This window comes from Peromyscus maniculatus, chromosome 19, assembly GCF_049852395.1.
Source record: "Peromyscus maniculatus bairdii isolate BWxNUB_F1_BW_parent chromosome 19, HU_Pman_BW_mat_3.1, whole genome shotgun sequence".
Lineage (NCBI taxonomy): Eukaryota > Metazoa > Chordata > Mammalia > Rodentia > Cricetidae > Peromyscus > Peromyscus maniculatus.
In genome coordinates this window covers 28962324-28980852 of record NC_134870.1, presented here as the reverse complement: position 1 = coordinate 28980852, position 18529 = coordinate 28962324, and the positions used below count along the sequence as shown (strand labels likewise).

The window sequence follows — 18529 nt, the reverse complement described above, 5'->3', positions numbered from 1 at the left end:
TTAAACTGTCACTTGTTTCCAGGACACAGGTATTGGTTGTCCAAAAGCAAAGGTAAATAGTTTATTTTTAATTTGCCATGCAACATATGTGATGAATTCTTCTCCTTCCCAGGCAGCAGCCACCACCAAGCCTTAGGAGACCAGTCTGAGATAGCCTTCAGCTTCACTGAAATTTTCTTAGGGGTTTGCCATTATTTCATAAACTCTATAATATTTGACATATGGTTCTTTTTAACTAATATTGAAGTAGAGATTCTGTAATGCACACAAACTTGCCCTATTGACAAGAACCAGATTTGATATTAACTTTCCTCTGTTGTTTCCTGCATTACCGATTTCTGGAACTTCAGTTTGGCCTATATGATAAAATGGCTGTTTTGTTGTCTTAAATTTTAGTGGATTTTTACTAAATACAGATTGGGAGATTATATGAAACTTTGAAGAATATATAATAATAGATAACTGTAATGTGTTTTGACTATTCCCCCACAAATTTTACCTTGTTGTTGTTGTGTTCTTCGGTTAGTACCAGTTGACTGGTTTGTTTTTGTTTTAGTTTTTTATTTGTTTGTTTTGGTTGAGTTGTTTGGGGTTTTTTTTGAGACAGGACTTCTCTGTTTAGCACTGGCTGTCTTGGGACTCCCTCTGAGACCAGCCTGGCCTCTAACTCACAGAGACCCACCTGCCTCTGCCTCCCAAGTGTGCCACCCTGCTGAGCCTGACTGATTTGTTTTTCAATAGGTCCCAACCTAATTGTATGCCATCTGCTAAAGTTTTATTAGAATGAATATGTCTCATTTCTAAAAGTTGTATTGGTTGTATTTTTACCCATATACTTTTATTTTATTCTGAATTTTTGTTTCAAAATATTATTTATTCATTTCCACAAGTGTTTTAAACTATCTTATTTTGATTGATACTTTCAAAAACTACTGTCTTCTTTTTCCTTCCTCTTCTCACTTCTGTTTTCATCCTAGGTTACCTGAGTATGGCCAAGGGTTAGGTCTTATAGTAATAATTTTGGGCTTCTATCTAACAAGTAATAGTACAGATGGTTTGTTGAGCTTGTAAGCCTCAGAGTGTAGTACAGTCTGGAGGCCATGTCTGTGTTTTCTAGTGTCTAAATGCAAAATGCTGATGAATAGCTTCAAGAATCTTTTAGCAGTAGTTTTTCAACTTCATAATGGTAGATGCACTCTAGATTCTGACCCTAAGCAGTGACTGTAATTTTTATTCTTTCTTTCACAGAGAACATTTGGTTTTAGACATCAACCTTCTTAATAGCAGCCAATGCCAGATTCTCACGCTAAAGCTCAGAAATCCAAGGGTTTCATCACTGTCCACCATCTTAAGTCTCTGTTACATTTTTAACATTTATGTTTTCTAAGCATGTCACAGAAGCCTGGTGCACAGAAGCATATATTTATCCCATCGTCTTGACAAGGGAGTGTTTCTTATGTCACTTCTTAACAGTGACATAACTCAGTGACATAACTCAGTGTTATATCAACATAACACATATCCACATAGTGTTTTTAGAAATCAATACACCTTGGGAGATTATATAAAACTTAGATTGAAGAGTATGCAAATTAGTCACATGCTTTGAGGATACTCAACTCTATAGAAAATATTTATATGGAAAGTTATATGTGGGTAGGTTCTGTGTCTAGCAATAAAACAAATTTCATCTATGCAGAAAAGAATAAAAAAGTACACACACAAGGAAGTTATTTATTTATTTATTTATTTATTTATTTATAGAAGTGTTACATAAAACCAGATAGATGAATTCCATTTCTTATATATGTGTGTATATATTTCATTTCAGCATATAAATCTATTTTAAATTGCATCTCTATTATATAGCTTATAAATATATAAATATGTATGCATAATAAATTTTAATGTTTTATACTTAACATCTATTTTTATACCTATAATTAAAACCTTAAGTAATTTCAATGTATTTTCCTTTATACTTAAAATGTTCCTCACAAATAAGCCTTTACAAGATAAAAGAAATTTATGCTTGATTAAAACAACCTAATATATAGGGTTAAAATACTAATTTTAGTCAAAATGTGTTCTATGTGGATAATTCCATTGTTAAATACTAACCTAAACCCATTTGCTAAACAACAAAATAGATAATGATGTCATTGAGTTATAACTTATTTAAGTAAGTATCCAAAGCAAATTAAGTATGTAGAAGTAACAAGTATTTCTTAACAAGAAGTAAAGAATTGGAAAAATAGAAAGTAATGGCTACTGGACTACCAAGATATTGTTTCTGTAAGTATCCAGCATGGGATACTGAAGTTAGTGGAAGCTGAAGCATGGTATGTGTATAATTTCAAAGTATCTTCCTCTAAGTAATAGTTACAAATGGATAAACAATAGCTTTCAATGGAGAAGCTTGGCTAACACAATAAAGATTAGCATCACCTTGACACCACTGAACTTTGCACACTGCATAGAGACAAATGTAGGAATTTTTGTGTTTTATATGTTTTACAATAAAAATACTATAGCTAGCTGGGCAGTGGTGGTGCACGCCTTTAATCCCAGCACTCGGGAGGCAGAGCCAGGTGGATCTCTGTGAGTTCCAGGACAGGCTCCAAAACTACACAGAGAAACCCTGTCTCCAAAACAAAACAAAACAAAACAGAACAGAACAGAACAAAACAAAACAAAACAAAACAAAACAAAACAAAACAAAACAAAACAAAAAACTATAGACAATGTTATGACATCTACATTGTGTGCTTGCTGATACTCTGATGCACTGGAGAGTGCCAAGAACATTTCTGTGGCATTCTTCCCAGTTGATTCATAATTTCAATCTAATAATAAAAAATAGAAATAATCTCAAATTCATAGGCATCTTCCCAATAACTGGAACCCTTCAAAAATGTTAAAGCCATGGAAGACTGGGCCGGGCTTGGAAACCACACATATCTTATAGATGTAGAAAACATAACAACTAAATGCAGTATGGGATCCTGTGTTAGATGTTTCTCTGTGACTTAAAACTTCCATTATAAATGTAGATTTACAGATGCCAAATTAAAGAGGCAACAGAGGCAATTTGCCTAAGCCAGCTAGATAGTACTAATTTCTAAAGTATGTATCATGGCCTTTTTGTACATGACACTCTTCAAAGTTTTTTTTTCAAAGTTTTTGAGTTGTATTTCTGCATATTATTTCTGCATATGCATGGTGTGTTTCTGATATTATTTGATGTTTTGGTAAGAGGAATTGTCCTCATGATTTACATTCTTTATCTTACTTTCTGAAGGAGACTTGGACTTAATCTCAACTGATGTATAAAGTTCTGTCCAAATATAGATAGCTCACAGCCTATCTGAATTGATAAAGAAATGTTCTTAGTTTTTAGTTTACCAGGTACAATTGTTATTCTTATGGGAACTTGAATCCAAATTTAAAAAAAATAGAGTAAATCGCTATTTAATCCAGCAGGTCTTAAACCATCTGTCAGTGACAACATTTTCACTGGCTTAAAGCAAAAATAAGGAAATCAGTATCTACAAACCCCTGTTGAAAGCTGCACTATTTATAATAACCAAGCTATAGCATTACACTAAGCGCCTATCTATAAATAGATAAAGAAAAATTCACCCCCATGGAGACCTTGCCTTGGAGGAGGTGGGAAAAGGGGGTGAGTTGGTGGGGGAAGGCTGGGGGTGGGAGGAGGGAGGAGAGGAGGATCTGTGGTTTATATGTAAAATGAATAGAATATTTCTTAATAATAAAAAAAGAAAAGAAAAATTGGCATAAATCTACAATGAGGCTTTATTCAGCCATTAAGAAGAACAAAATTATGTCATTTGTAGGAAAGTTAATGGAACTGGTGATCACCATAATAAATAAGAAAGTTAAGTCTCACAAAGGTGACTTATCACATGTTTTCTCTTATATGTGGAATTTGGGGGGAAAGTTGTGAAAATAAAGAGAAATGTAGAAGGGAAAAGAAGGAAAGGAGGAAGACAGTTGTAACAGAGAGTCACGAAAATGACCCAAGTACATTGTGTGCCTGTAGAGAAACAGCAAAGCCCTATTACTTTGTACAATTAATAGACACTAATTTGTTTTGTTTTGTTTTTCGAGACAGGGTTTCTCTGTGTTGCTTTGCGCCTTTCCTGGAACCCACTCTGTAGAGGCTGGCCTCGAACTCACAGAGATCCACCTGCCTCTGCCTCCCGAGTGCTGGGATTAAAGGCATGTGCCACCACCACCCGGCTGACACTAATTTTTAAAAGGGGGAATTGTCTGAGGTGGACCAGTCACTCGATTCCACAGGCAATCCCAGTCTTCTTATGGTCCAAATTAACAGTTCTTTTACTTTGTGATGGCTTGTAAAGCAATATCAAAAGAAAATTTTTTGCAAATTTTCCATTAAAGCATATTTTAACTTGAAAAGTATTTTATTTCACAAAATTGTTTCACTGTTTTATATTAAAATATTATTTACCTTATGAAATAATCATGATATAAAGTGATAGATTTTATTTCATTTAATGAGGATAAAAGTTGACAAATCTAGGTCTCCTCTCTATTGTGTCTGCTCATGTATGTATATAAGTGTGAACATTGTGAAATATACTGAATGATCTTCTGATTTGTCCAAGATACTTACTTCACATGAACAGTATTATAACTCAACTCATGGACAATATTTAGAATTAATAAAAAAAAATTCATTATTTGTATTTATTTCATCTATTCTCAAAATATAAAATAATATATTGAAGGTATTCATAGGTTATAACAGTGATACCCTAAGAACTTAAAAAGTACCATTAAGGTTTAATATATTCTGACCACCAAATAGCATCCAGATGGTATCATCAGGTATCAGTCATAAATCTAAGAATGAAGACTATATCAGTGAAGAGGATATGGCATATTTAAGAAATATTCCTCTACTCTCAGAATTCCAGATACAAATATTGTGCCTCAGCCAGGCATGGTGGCACACACTTTTAATCCCAGGGAAGCTGAGGCAAGTCTGAGTTCAAGGTCAGCCTGGTCTACAGAGTGAATTCCAGGACAGCCTGGACTACACAGAAACCCTGTCTCAGAAAACAAACAAAAACAAATATTGCGCTTCTTGTATAAAAGGAACTAGGACATGATTCACTGAGTCTAAATTGACACACACATTTCTTAAAAGGAAAGGTTAAAAACGAAGCTACAACCTCATTAAAGCAAAGTGACTTTCAAGGCATAGTTAGTAGTACCATTAGCGTCCACAAACTACAATAACGTTTCAGGGTCAGTTTTTCTATGATCTTAGAATGAGAGCACCTAGAAAAGCTTATGAGGGTTTAAAACATGTATTTTAAAAGTAGCCTAACATATTTCCCTACTCCACCTCATTTTATGCATGATCTATTAGAAATAGACCCTTTCAACACTTACTATGCTATAGTGATAGCTCAGAGTGCTCAGAGAGAAAAGGGGCCGGCCATCTAATCAGGTGCTGCCTGAAAGTGCTTCTCTTAAGGCCATTTCACTGGTATTAATGAACTTCTTTTTTGTGCCTTTTTTTTGTTTTCCAAGACATGGTTTCTCTGGGTACATTTGGCTATCCTGGAATTCACTCTGGCTATCCTTGAACTCAGAGATCCACCTGCATCTACCTCCAGAGTGCTGGGATTAAAGGCATGCACCACTGCTGCCCAGGCTCTGGTGCTTTTTTTAAAATAATTTCTCTGTAAACTACAAAATAGTTTAAAATATAAAACGTCTACATCATTTAAAATAAAATGATTTAAAGTAAAATATTCTATAGCCAATTAACTATAGCAAAAAGTATCCTGTTTATATCCTAACCCACCTTTATTATTTCCCTATATTCAAATAACTACTCTCTGATAAGGCAAGGATATATATATATACATGAAAGAGAATTGAAACCTGCCTAAGACCCCAAATAACCCTTAAGAAGCTATAACTAATAATTCTGGGGAATATTTCTTGACTGAACTCTAGCTTTATAACTGCTCCTACATTTACAAATAAATGAAATTCTTTTTTAAAATCTTCATCTTTTCTGTCACTGTGAGTAAGGATCATCATTTACTGGGCATTTTTATGATTATAAATGATGGGTGCAAGTTGATTAAGAGATTATCTCTATTTGTCAGGTACAAAATATAGAAATTTCTGAATAATAAATTATGTCTCTGCCAAAAATTTTTGGAGACAGGGTCTTACTGCATAGTTCTGGCTGGCCTTGAACTCACAGAGATCCACTTGACTCTACCTCCTGAGTGCTGGAATTAGAGGAGTGCACCACCACTCTCAGGCAAACTCAATTCTTAATCAGAGCTAAGAACCAGTTCTCTTCCCTATGCATAAATAACTTTCTACTGGAAGATGATTTAAAAGTAAAATAACCAACTCTTCCCATGGAACTAAGTATTCCTCAGGCCAGGGTCAGTGAACTTTCATGGGTAACATGAAAAATGGTTCATTTCTTTTCTTGCCTAGCACACAAGAGAGGGAAAGGCAGAATTTATACACAAAGTAACATTTCTTTAACAGAATTCCAAATGCATAAATAGTCTAGGTATCAGGAAACTTGCTTTTTACTAAGCTAAGCCTAAGTCTGAGTTTCCCATTTTTACCAAACTAGGCACTCCTGTTTCCACCAGAGATGCAGTCTACTCCCATCCTTGTTTCAGTGAGGATGGTAGCTCTTTGACGATGGACTTATATAACACCATGTTTCTGTTCTCTCGTGCGGGCTGTCAGTCAGAATTACATATAGTCATCGCCTATCCGGGCACGGCCCTCTGAACCCTGAGGCCGATTTCTTTTAGAATCTGGAGGCAAACTAGAATCACCCTCTGTTTTCGCCTCTCCAGGGGCATGGGGGAAAGGGAAATTGGGCATAAATCGCTTAAGAAAACGGAACTCACTATTGCCAGTTCCAGTGGCTGAGCACATATCATATGGGCAAGGCTGGGATAAGGAACCATTGCCTCTTCCTTGCACCAAATTGTTAGGGAAATTACAGTCATCGTAGAAGTGCTCCTGAATCGTGAGTTTGTCTCTGTGTTTAATCTTCTGGTAGAGGTGTATAACAAAAATCACAGTGACAGAGAAGAGAAAAAGAAAAGAAAGCACGGCCAGAGAAATGACCAAATATTTTGTGGTTGGATTTACCTTTCTAGAATGCTTGGATGGATCCTGGAACTGTAAGTAAGGCTCTGAAAAGCCATCTACCAGCAGGATGTTGAGTGAGGCGGTAGTGGAGAGAGCGGGTTGGCCATGATCCTGAACAAGAATGATCAGTTTCTGCATCATCGGGTCTCTCTCAGATATCTGCCTCAGTGTACGTATTTCCCCATTTTGTCTCTGAACAGAAAATAACCCAAGGTCAGTGGCTTTAAGGAGATGGTATGAAAGCCAAGAATTCTGCCCGGAGTCACCATCAACAGCCACCACTTTGGTCACCAGGTAACCTGCCTCTGCAGACCTGGGTACCAGGTCGTTGCAGGGCAAGCTGCCATTCTGCAGTGGGTACAAGATCATCGGACGATTGTCATTGTCATCGAGGACAACCACTCTGACAGTAGCCTGGCTACTCAGTGACAGAAAACCCCCATCCGTTGCCTTTACCACAAATTGAAAATCTTGGATGGCCTCATAATCCATGGTTCTTAGTGCGTAGAGCTTTCCGTTGTCTGAATTTATGGAGATGTAAGCAAAGACTGACAGATCTCCACTCTTTGGAGGCAGCAAGGAATATGTTACCTGGGCATTTTCACCCACGTCTAGGTCCTCAGCGTGGACTTTGCCAATAAAAATGGCAGGGCTGTTGTTTTCACGAACAGTCAAGATGTAGGAGTCCTCCTGAAAGACCGGAGGATTGTCATTTATGTCTGATATTAGCACTTCAATCACAGTCTCTGTGGACAGGTTGGGTGGTCCAGTATCCATAGCAACGAGGGTGATGTTATAGCTAGAGACATCCTCCCTATCCAAGCTTCTGTCAGTGACCAGCGAGTAAGAATTCCGGAATGTGTGTTTGACTACAAAGGGCAAGTCTTCTCTGAGGAAGCAGGTGATTTTTCCTCCAACTCGCACATCCCGATCTCGGATAGTGAAGAGGGCCACTACAGTCTGGAGCGGAGAGTCCTCAGGAAGAGGGCTAGACACTGAGGAGACTGTCACTTCTGGAGGATTGTCATTTACATCCACCACTTCCACCAAGACTTTGCTGTGGGCAGAAAGGCCCCCTCCATCTGTAGCTTGAATGTCAATGTCATATGTTTCTATGGTTTCAAAATCTAGGGGCCCTCGGAGTCGTACCTCTCCAGTTTGCGAGTCGACAAGAAATGTCTGGAGAACTGCTTCCGGATTTTCAGCTAAAGAGTAAGTTATCTGCTTGTTGGTGCCCTCATCCAGGTCCGTGGCAGTCACCACCACCACTAAAGAGCCGTTGTCGCTGTTCTCTGGCACCTGAGCGCGGTACACCAGACGAGAGAACTGGGGCACGTGGTCGTTGACGTCCAGGACAACCACTCGAATGTTGGCAGTGCCAGACTTAGGAGGGGACCCGCCATCCACTGCTGTAATGGTCAAGTTGACTTCAGGCTGCTCCTCTCTATCCAGGGGATTATCCAGCACAAGTTCCGCATATTTGGGCCCATGGCTTCGGAAGCGTGTGTGCAGGTGGAAATAGGCGTTTGCACTCAGGGTGTAGTTTTGGAGACCATTGAGTCCCACGTCTAGATCCTGGGCGCTCTGCAGTGGAAAGCGTGAACCCAAAGGGGTGCTCTCGGGAATCTTTAAAAGAGGCTCCTTGTTTAGAAAAACTGGGGCATTGTCATTGATATCAAATACTCTGACTTCCACACGGAAGGACTGCAGAGGCTCTGCCAGAACAATTTCAAAGTGCAGCACGCATGGGTCAGCTTTGCCACAGAGTGCCTCGCGATCCAGTTTCTCCTTGACGAACAAATCTCCGGTCTTGCGGTGGAGCCGGAAATGCAACTTGTTGCCCTCGGCAACCAGCCGCGCCCCGCGCTCGGCCAGCTTCCCCACCTCCAGCCCCAGGTCCTTAGCCACGTTAGCCACAAATGAGCCGCTCTCCATCTCCTCCGCCACCGAATAACGGATGGTGGCTGCGCCTCCCACAGACACACACCAGAAAAAGAGAAGAGATCCCACCTGCCTGTTCTGCCAAGGTTTTCTGCGCGCAGCTGCCATCATTCCTCACAAGTGCACTCCCGGAAGCTGCCGCCAGCTCTGGGGTACGCTGGCTTTCACTTATGCCAACAGGTTGCACAAAACACCAGCTTTGCTATTACTAGCCTCTAACCGCAGCGCCACCAAAGGCTGGCTCCTTGCAGCCAGGTAAGCTGTTTTGCACTTGAAAGACAATCTGCATTGAGTAACTTAATTCCCCAGGCCATTAAACGTATTAATAGGTATGTGCTCATTCCGGAGAGTCGAGTAGAGGTTGGAAGTTTGTTGCTACAGCAACCGTAGACTCCCTGTTAATTCCCTTTCAGGAAAAAAGTCCTTGGGAATTGAGGAGCCAAGGAGGATATGCGCTCACTCTGAGATCACTACTATCTATCGGCTGGGGCCACTGAAGCAATGAACAAACAGCACGAATTAAAGCTACATTTCCACAGTCCACAGAGACGAAGAAAAAGGAGAACGGATCCTGCAATGTCCTCTGAAACCCAAATGAGACACGTGGGGTGATGAGGTGGAAAGGACAGGGCTGTGGATATGGAAGGATAGAAGGAGAGGAAACAGAAAAGAAAAGCGAGCAGGCAGGTATTCTTCAGGAACCTAGGGTCCAGTAGGAACACATCTCTTGGTTTGCAGAAATCCATTGTTTAGCCCAGAGGAAGCACCTGACTGCTTGTCTCTTAGGATTGTTGGTCAGGCAGTAATATTGGTCAGGCATGGTTTCTATGAACTAGTACTGTGATTTACATGCAATAGTCAATGTAATCTTGCAGCAACCCTATAAGAAAGGCAATATTTTGTCTTAAAAGATGAGGAAAGTGACAGGAGAGATTTTGTAAACAGAAATATTTATACACTGTAGTTTTGACTGACCCCAAAACTACACATTTAGTCAATATATTGCTCTGTTTCCTGGGTAACATAGTGGATAAATCAAACAAAAAGAAATATAGGACTTTAGATTCCAAAATAGGAAAATGAGATCTGATCCTCCTCTCCCTGAATTTTTTTTTAAACAGAAGAATAAACTAAGGTCCTGGGCCCTGGGGTTGTAGTTCAACAGTACAGCCCTGCCTAACATGCACAAGGCCTGGGCTTCAATCCCCAGTGCTGTAAACAAACGAACAATCAGAAAGACCAAAGGTCCCAAATAATGGAACATTAAATTAAAACTGTCTCCTACTGATTATTATAAGTATTCCATTTTCCATTTGTACTTAGCATTTAAAAACCTAGATGCTGTACAACTGACTTCTGTCATTTAAGAGAAGTCTAAACCTATTTCTCAGTGGAGGCAAAGTGAACGAAAGAAGAAAGCACAAAAATTTTTAAGCTGAGCATGGTGGAACATGACTGTAATTCTAGCATTTAGGCGGCAGAGGCAAGAGGACCAGAGCTATTAAGCCAGCACTGGCTGCTATACATAGTGATTTCAAGGTCATCCCAGGGTACATGAAAGCCTGTCTCAAAAAATAGTAAAATATACAAAACGTTAATATTCTGATATCATTAACAGACTCTTTGATCTCTATCAGTTATCTTAACACCTGGTGCAAATGTACACCCCTAAATTCTTTTTCTTTCTCCTTTCCTTAAAACTCTATATAAACTATGTGCTAAAGGATCCTTTGACACTAGTTTCTTGACTATTTATCTGAATATGAAATTGGTGGTGTTCATTCATTTCCATTATCACCAGAAATCCTGCTGTTTCTAAATTAAGTTGCATTTACTGATATTACAACAATGAAAACTACACATCCCAGGAAACACGGGGAGCATCACTAAGAAGCTACTATAAAGGACATGTGATTTGTGACTTAGTGTTGGGTGATTTAAGAGAGATTTGAAGTAGGATTTGATCTGGATTAGCTGCTGTCATAAGTGAAGTTAATTACATGTTGAGTAAATTAATAATCATATGTAGAATATAAGAAATGAGTAAGGAAACAACGCCATTGGCAAGTAAGCCACAGTTACCAATATTTGCAGTCTAGAAAGGCATTTTATGAATGGATTGACTAATATTCTTTTTTGTCTGTTTGTGGAATGATTATATTGTGCTCTTTCCCCTGATCCATCACCATCACCGAGTAGCCTTGTCTAAGTGTTCTATGAAATTGTTTTTGTTCAACAGGAAAATGTTATGACTTATCTACATTAACCCAGCTCCTAGATATTAAGGACTGCTTTTATCTTTTTCAGTATAATTGTACCCAAGTTCAATTGTTCATTTTATTATTATAAATTTAATCAAAAATTATTACATAAATATTCATGTCACTTTGTGTGTATGTACACAGATCTAGTGGACAGAGTGTCTACCTAGAAGTGACACTGATATCACAGTGCATTTTCATTTTCAGTTTTACATTGTAATGACAAACTGCTAAGAAGTTGTAACAATTTGTAAAGTCATCAGCAGAGTAGCCACTAATTGTTCAAATTATATGCAATGTCTCGTGTCTTTGTCTAGTGCTAATAACACAATATTATAGGGTAATTTATTTTTAAAATAGCTTTATTTTGTGCCATGATTCAAGTCCAAGATTAAGGAACCATTCTAGAGATGGCCTTCCTGCTACCCTTGGCAGGGCGTGTAAAAGAGACCTAAACTTTATAGTAGACCCAATTTTGAGATACAAGAACTTCCTAAAAGTCCGAGCTTGCTCCCACCTTATAAAACCTCGTAATGGGGATTAAATATCAGCTTGAATTCTGAGGGAACAAACTGCACTTAAGCTCTAGTGCTTTGTATTCCTAGTCTTCTAAAATTTTGTCATGCTGGTTAAATGTATGTGTTCCTAACTCACTGCTTAAGTTTTGTTTCTCTGGTTATTAACCTCATTTTTTGCAGTACTGGGATTTTGCATTTAACAAAAAAAAGCATTCTACCATGGAGCCACATTATTAGTCCCCGACTGTTAACTATTTAATGTATTTTCAGATATCTGGGTATCTTTGGGGAAGATACCCAGTTCAGTTCTCTTGCCCTTTTCCTGTTGACTTGTAGTAGTTTTACATATTGTGCTGTAGAACAATCTTTTTGTACAATATGAATATGTATTACTCTCATTGGTTAATAAAGAGCTGATTGGCTGATAGCTAGGCAGGATTATGGAGCAGAGAGCATGCTGGGAAGAAGAAGGGTGGAGTCAGAGGAGACATCAGCCAGATGTGGAGAGGAAACAGGAAGTGCCAGATGAAAGAGAGGCAATGCCACATGGCAGAATGTAGATGAATAGAAATGGGTTAAGTTGTAAGAGCTAGTTAGTAATAAGCCTGAGATATAGGCCACGTATTTGTAACTAATATATAGTCGCCATGTAGATTATTTGGAAACTGCCAGGCAGGGAATAAAAGTCTGCCTGTAATATTGTGAATTTAAATCCTGGATAATCAAAAGAGACACGTTTATACCTAGTCAATATATGTCTTCAGAGAAAACCCTCAATCCATTTTTACAGAGCAAATAAAAAGCATGCTATTTAGCATTCTCAATAAAGAAGTTTTTACCATATTTTTCTAAATATTATTGACTACAAATCTTTAAAGATCAACAACCCTAGGCAGAATAAATATAGTCTAACCATTGTCCTATTTTTGCTTTATATTGGTGTGATAAAACATTTTGATTAAAAACAACTTGGGGAGGAAAGACTTTATTTGGTTTATGCTTTCACATCACAGTCCATCATTTAGGAAGTTAGGACAGAAACTCAAGGCAGGAGCCTGAAGGCAGGAACAGACCATGGAGGAGTGCTACTTATTGGCTTGCTCTTCATGGATTTCTTAGATTGCTTTCTTATACAACCTAAGTGCACCTGTCCAGGTATGGCACAGTCCACAGTGGGCTGGGCCCTCACACATCAATCAATAAATAAGAAAATGCTTCCATGGACTTGCATACAGGCCAATCTGGGATTAAAGGTGTGAGCCACCACCAACCAGCGTCCTACAGGCCAATCTGATGGAGATAATTTCTCAGTTGAGGTTCCTTCCGAGATGACCCTCGCTTGTGTCAAGGTGACAAAAACTAACCAGCATAGCCATATTAAACCAATCACTGTATTGTTTAGAAACAGCTATGTATATGACAAATACAATAAATACCAAAGGCAATATTAACCAAACTTCAGGGTAGTGATCACTTCTGAGAATCTTAGCTTCAAATGTATCACTGAATTTTTTTGATGTGACCTAAAAGGGTAAGTAAATATTTGTTACTACTTAAATTACACATACTCAACATTTTTTACATGTATGGTAGATATCACAATAAACATAAAAGTAATGAAATTTATTCATTCTGCTTCTGTTACTTATAACAACACAAGCTATTCCTTTTTTTAGACTGCGAACCTCCTGAATATACCTCCTGAGTGCTGTGGTTGTATGTGTGGACCATCATGCCTGGCTAACACAAACTCTCTGTTACTATTATTGTTTTGAAACAGGGCCTTACTCTGCAGCCCAGTCTGGCCTCAAACTCATGGCAGTCTTTCTACCTCTCTTGACTACTGGGATTACAGTCATGAGTCACTGTACTGTTTTCATTCCTTTCTCTTTTCCAAAAATTTTATTGTGTGTATTCAATGTACAAAGCACTGAGTTTTATGATAACATTTTTTGAAAGTGTATCATACACTTTGAACACATTCGCTTTTCATTGTTCTCTCCTGGCCCCCTCTCCTTTTTGGCTAGTCCCCTTCTTCTCAAATACTTCCCTCTCTATTATCATATGTGTGTGTATTTAACCTAGGTTCTATGTGAGAAAAAGGATTTATTTGTCTGTCTAGGCCAGTTTATATCAGTTGACATAATGATCTCCAGTTCCATCCACTTTCTTGCAACTAACATAATCCCATTGTTCTTTATGGATGAATGAAACTCTATTACATTTATATCTCATGTTACTTTGGTCCATTTCTCTGTTGATTGACATCTACGCTGACTGTATAACTTAAATGTTTTTAACAGTGTTGCAATAAGCAAGGGTGACCAACTGTTTCTGTAGTATGTTGACTTAGATTTCTTTTTTAATTTAATTTAATTTAATTTTACAATATAATTTAATTCTACATATCAGCCACGGATTCCCTTGTTCTCCCCACTCCCGCACCCTCCTCTTCCCCCCAGCTCACCCCCCATTCCCATCTCCTTCAGGGCAAAGACTCCCCTGAGGATTGAGATCAACCTGGTAGACTCAGTCCAGGCAAGTCCAGTCCCCTCCTCCCAGGATGAGCCAAGCATCCCTGCATAAGCTCCAGGTTTCAAACAGCCAACTCATGCAATGAGCACAGGACTCAGTCCCACTGTCTAGATGCCTCCCAAACAGATCAAGCCAATCAACTGTCTCACCTATTCAGAGGGCCTGATCCAGCTGGGGGCTCCTCAGCCATTGGTTCATAGTTCATGTATTTCCTTTCGTTTGACTATTTGTCCCTGTGCTTTATCCAACCTTGGTCTCAACAATTCTCTCTCGCTCATATAAACCCTCCTCTTTCTCGCTAATTGGACTCCCAGAGCTCTACCCAGGGCCTAGCCGTGGATCTCTGCATCCAGTTCCCTCAGTCATTAGATGGGGTTTCTAGCACAACAATTAGGGTGTTTGGCTATCCTATCACCAGAGTAGGTCAGTTTGGGCTGTCTCTTGACCATTGCCAGCAGTCTATTGTGGGGGCATCTTTGTGGATTTCTGTGGGCCTCTCTAGCACTTTGTTTCTTCCTATTCTCATGTGGTCTTCATTTACCATGGTCTCCTATTCCTTGTTCTCCCTCTCTGTTCTTGATCCAGCTGGGATCTCCCGTTCCCCAAGCTCTCTTTTCCTCCACCCTCGCCCTTCATTACCCCCACTCATGTCCAGGCTGTTCATGTAGATCTCAGCCATTTCTCCATCATTGGGCGATCCCCGTGTCTTTCTTGGGGTCCTGTTTTCCAGGTAGCCTCCCTGGTGATGTGAGTAGCGGTCCAGTCATCCTTGTTCCACATCTAGTATCCTCCTCCTATGAGTGAGTACATACCACATTTGTCTTTCTGAGTCTGGGTTACTTCAGGATGACTTTTTCTAGATCCATCCATTTGCCTGCAAACCTCATGATGTCATTGTTTTTCTCTGCTGAGTAGTATTCCACTGTGTATATATACCACATTTTATTTATCCATTCTTCAATTGAAGGGCATCTAGGTTGATTTAAGGAATTGCTCACCATCCCTAATTATCAGGGAAGTGCAAATCAAAACAACTTTGAGATACCACCTTACGCCTGTCAGAATGGCTAAGATCAAAAACACTGAAGACACTTTATGCTGGAGAGGATGTGGAGCTAGGGGAACTCTCCTCCACTGCTGGTGGGAATGCAAGCTTGTACAACCACTTTGGAAATCAATATGGTGCTTTCTTAGAAAATTGGGAATCAATCTCCCCCAAGACCCAGCTATACCACTCTTGGGTATATACCCAAGGAATGCTCAATCATACCCCAAGGGCACTTGCTTAGCTGTGTTCATTGTTTGTAATAGCCAGAACCTGGAGACTTAGATTTCTTTATGCATATTCCCAAGAGTGGTACAGCTGGATCATACAGATTTTTTTTTGAGGAAATGCCACACTGATTTCCACAGACCCTTAGTACAATTAATGCCAGGTTAAAACCACCATTCTGACCTTAAAACCCAGCACATAAGCCCCTAAACATGCCAATATAGGAACAAAGACATACTCCATTAAAGACCTGGTCCAGTTCCAGGGTCCAGGAAAGTCCCTAAATGTACTAATCTTGCGCCGGGCGGTGGTGGCGCACGCCTTTAATCCCAGCACTCGGGAGGCAGAGGCAGGCGGATCTCTGTGAGTTCGAGGCCAGCCTGGGCTACCAAGTGAGTCCCAGGAAAGGCACAAAGCTACACAGAGAAACCCTGTCTCGAAAAAAACCAAAAAAAAAAAAAAAAAAAAAATGTACTAATCTTGCTTTCTGGCTTCCGTAGTTCTGCTTCTGGATAACAGTTCTTGTCAACTGAAGTATAAGAACCAGGATGTGGTTTTTGTGCTCAAAATAAAGATTGGTGAGGCTTGGGGCTGCGTGGTTTTGGCAAGTTCCCCCTGCAGCTGCTGGCAAACAATACAGACTTTCTATTTGGCTTTTCAGATCTGGGAAGGGGAAATAGAAGATTTCATGAGCAGATTGAGGGCAGGTGGGTATGGGAACATGAGCAATCAGATTGGGGTTGGGGATATAGAGAGTACTGAAAGAGACTACTGGAAGGGGGCGCATTTTGGGGTCAGGTAAAAACCTGGTGCAAGGGAATCTCCCAGGAATCTATAAGGATGACCCTAGCTGAGACTTCTAGCAATAGCAGATATGTAGCCTGAACTGGCCATCTCCTGTGACCGGAATGGTGCCTAGCCCAATTGTCATCAGAGAGGCTTCTCATAGTAACTGATAGATACAGATGCAAAGACCCAGGGCCAAACATTAGGCAAGTTCAGGGAATCCTGCAGAAGGCGGGGAGGAAGGATTATAGGAGCCAGAGAAGTCAAGGACACCAAAAGAAAACTCACAGAATCAACTAACCTGGGCTCATGATACTGAACTGACAACTGGGGAGCCTGCATGAGACTGACCTAGGCACTCTGCATATATGGTACAGTTGTGTAGCTTGGTCCTCTTGTGGGACTCCTAACAGCAGGAGCAGAGGCTGTCTCTGACTCTTTTACTGGCTTTTGGGACCCTACTCCTCAAACTGGGTTGCCTTGCCCCTCCATAATGCATGGGGAGGTGCTTAGTATTAATTGCAACTTGATATACCATGTTTTGTTGATATTCATTGGGGACCTGCCCTTTACTAAACAGAAACAGAGAAGGAGTGGATGGGGTTGAGAGCTAAGGGGAGTGAAGGAGGTATTAGGAGGAGAGGAGGGAGGGGAAACTGCTGCTGGGATGTACAATAAATAAATAGTTTTTAATATAAAAAAAGAGTGTCCATGTGTGAGCTCTGGTGAATTTACCTCACTACACAGTGACTACACTGGTTTATATTCCCACCTGCAATATGTAAGTATTCCCTTTCCCCACAGCTTTGTTAACATTTCTTCTTTGTTGTTTTGTGGTGGTCATTATGATAAGGGTAAAAGAGAATCAATATAATTTTGCTCTGCATTTTCCTTGTGGCTTGGTGAACATTTTCTTATGTATGTCTCAGGCATTGGCACCTTGTCTTTTGGGCAACATCTATTCGTTTTATTGCCCACTCATTGACTGGATTATTTAGGATTAGAAGAGGGAAGTTGGACTTTAACTTCTTTATTAGTTCTTTACATATCCCATATATTAATTCCATGTCAGATGTTGTGATATGACTAATCTTGGTTGTCAACTTGACTACATCTGGAATCAACTAAAATCCAACAGCTGGGCACACCTACGAAAGATTTTTTTTTTCTTTTCTTTTCTTTTCTTTTAAATTTTTTATTCATTTTACATACCAATCACAGATCCCCCTCTCATCTCTCCTCCAGGTCCTCCTGCCTTCCCCCCAACCCACACTCCATTCCCTCCTCTAACAAGGCAAGTGCTCCCATGGGGAGTCCACAGAGCCTGATACATTCAGTTGAGGCACATCAAAGCCCCTCCCCCTGCATCAAGGCTGTGCAAGGTGTCCCACCATAGGTAGTGGGCTCCAAAAAGCTAGCTCAAGCACCAGGGATGGATCCTAATCCTATTGCTAGAAGGCCCCTTAAGGAGATCAAGCTACACAACTGTCTCACTTATGCAGAGGGCCTAGTCCAGTCCCATGGAGGCTCCACAGGTGTTGGTCTAAAGTTCATGAGTTCCCACTAATTTGGTTTGTTGTCTCTGCAGGTTTCCCCATCATGATCTTGATGCCCTTTCTCATAGAATCCCTCTTCTCTCTCTTTGACCTGACTCCTGGAGCTCAACCTGGTGCTTAGCTGTGGATCTCTGCATCTGCTTCTATCAGTTACTGGATGAAGGTTCTACAATGACAGTTAGTGTGCTCACATTTCTGATTATTTGGGCAAGCTAGTTCAGGCGCCCTCTCCACTATTGTCTAAGCTGGGGTTATCCTTATGGATACCTGGGAACCTCCCCAACATCTGGCTTCTCCCTATCCCCATGATGTCTCCCCCATCATGGTATCTCCCTCACTGCTCCCCCACTCCATCCCCACTCCAGCTCGACTATCCCATCCCCTCATGTTCTCACCCCCACCCCCTCTTCCATTGCCCCTCCTCATCTCTTCATCCCCAGTTTACTCTGGAGATCTCATCCA

At 40.1% G+C, this 18529-nt stretch overlaps 1 protein-coding gene across 2 annotated transcripts in view; it reads right to left on the bottom strand.

Annotated features, from left to right (window-relative positions):
• Pcdhb1 (protocadherin beta 1) overlaps positions 1–9275 on the bottom strand; it is a 29693-nt gene extending 20418 nt beyond the window's left edge. The window contains exon 1 of one of the 2 annotated variants that reach the window (XM_006996101.4): positions 7198–9275. In XM_006996101.4, coding sequence (XP_006996163.3) covers positions 7198–9249 — 2052 coding nt within the window. In that variant the 5' untranslated portion in view covers positions 9250–9275. Of the gene's footprint in view, positions 1–2654 lie in introns of those variants that run through there. The other variant, XM_076555057.1, reaches the window with a different exon arrangement.
• Between the last annotated feature and the right edge of the window lie 9254 nt (positions 9276–18529).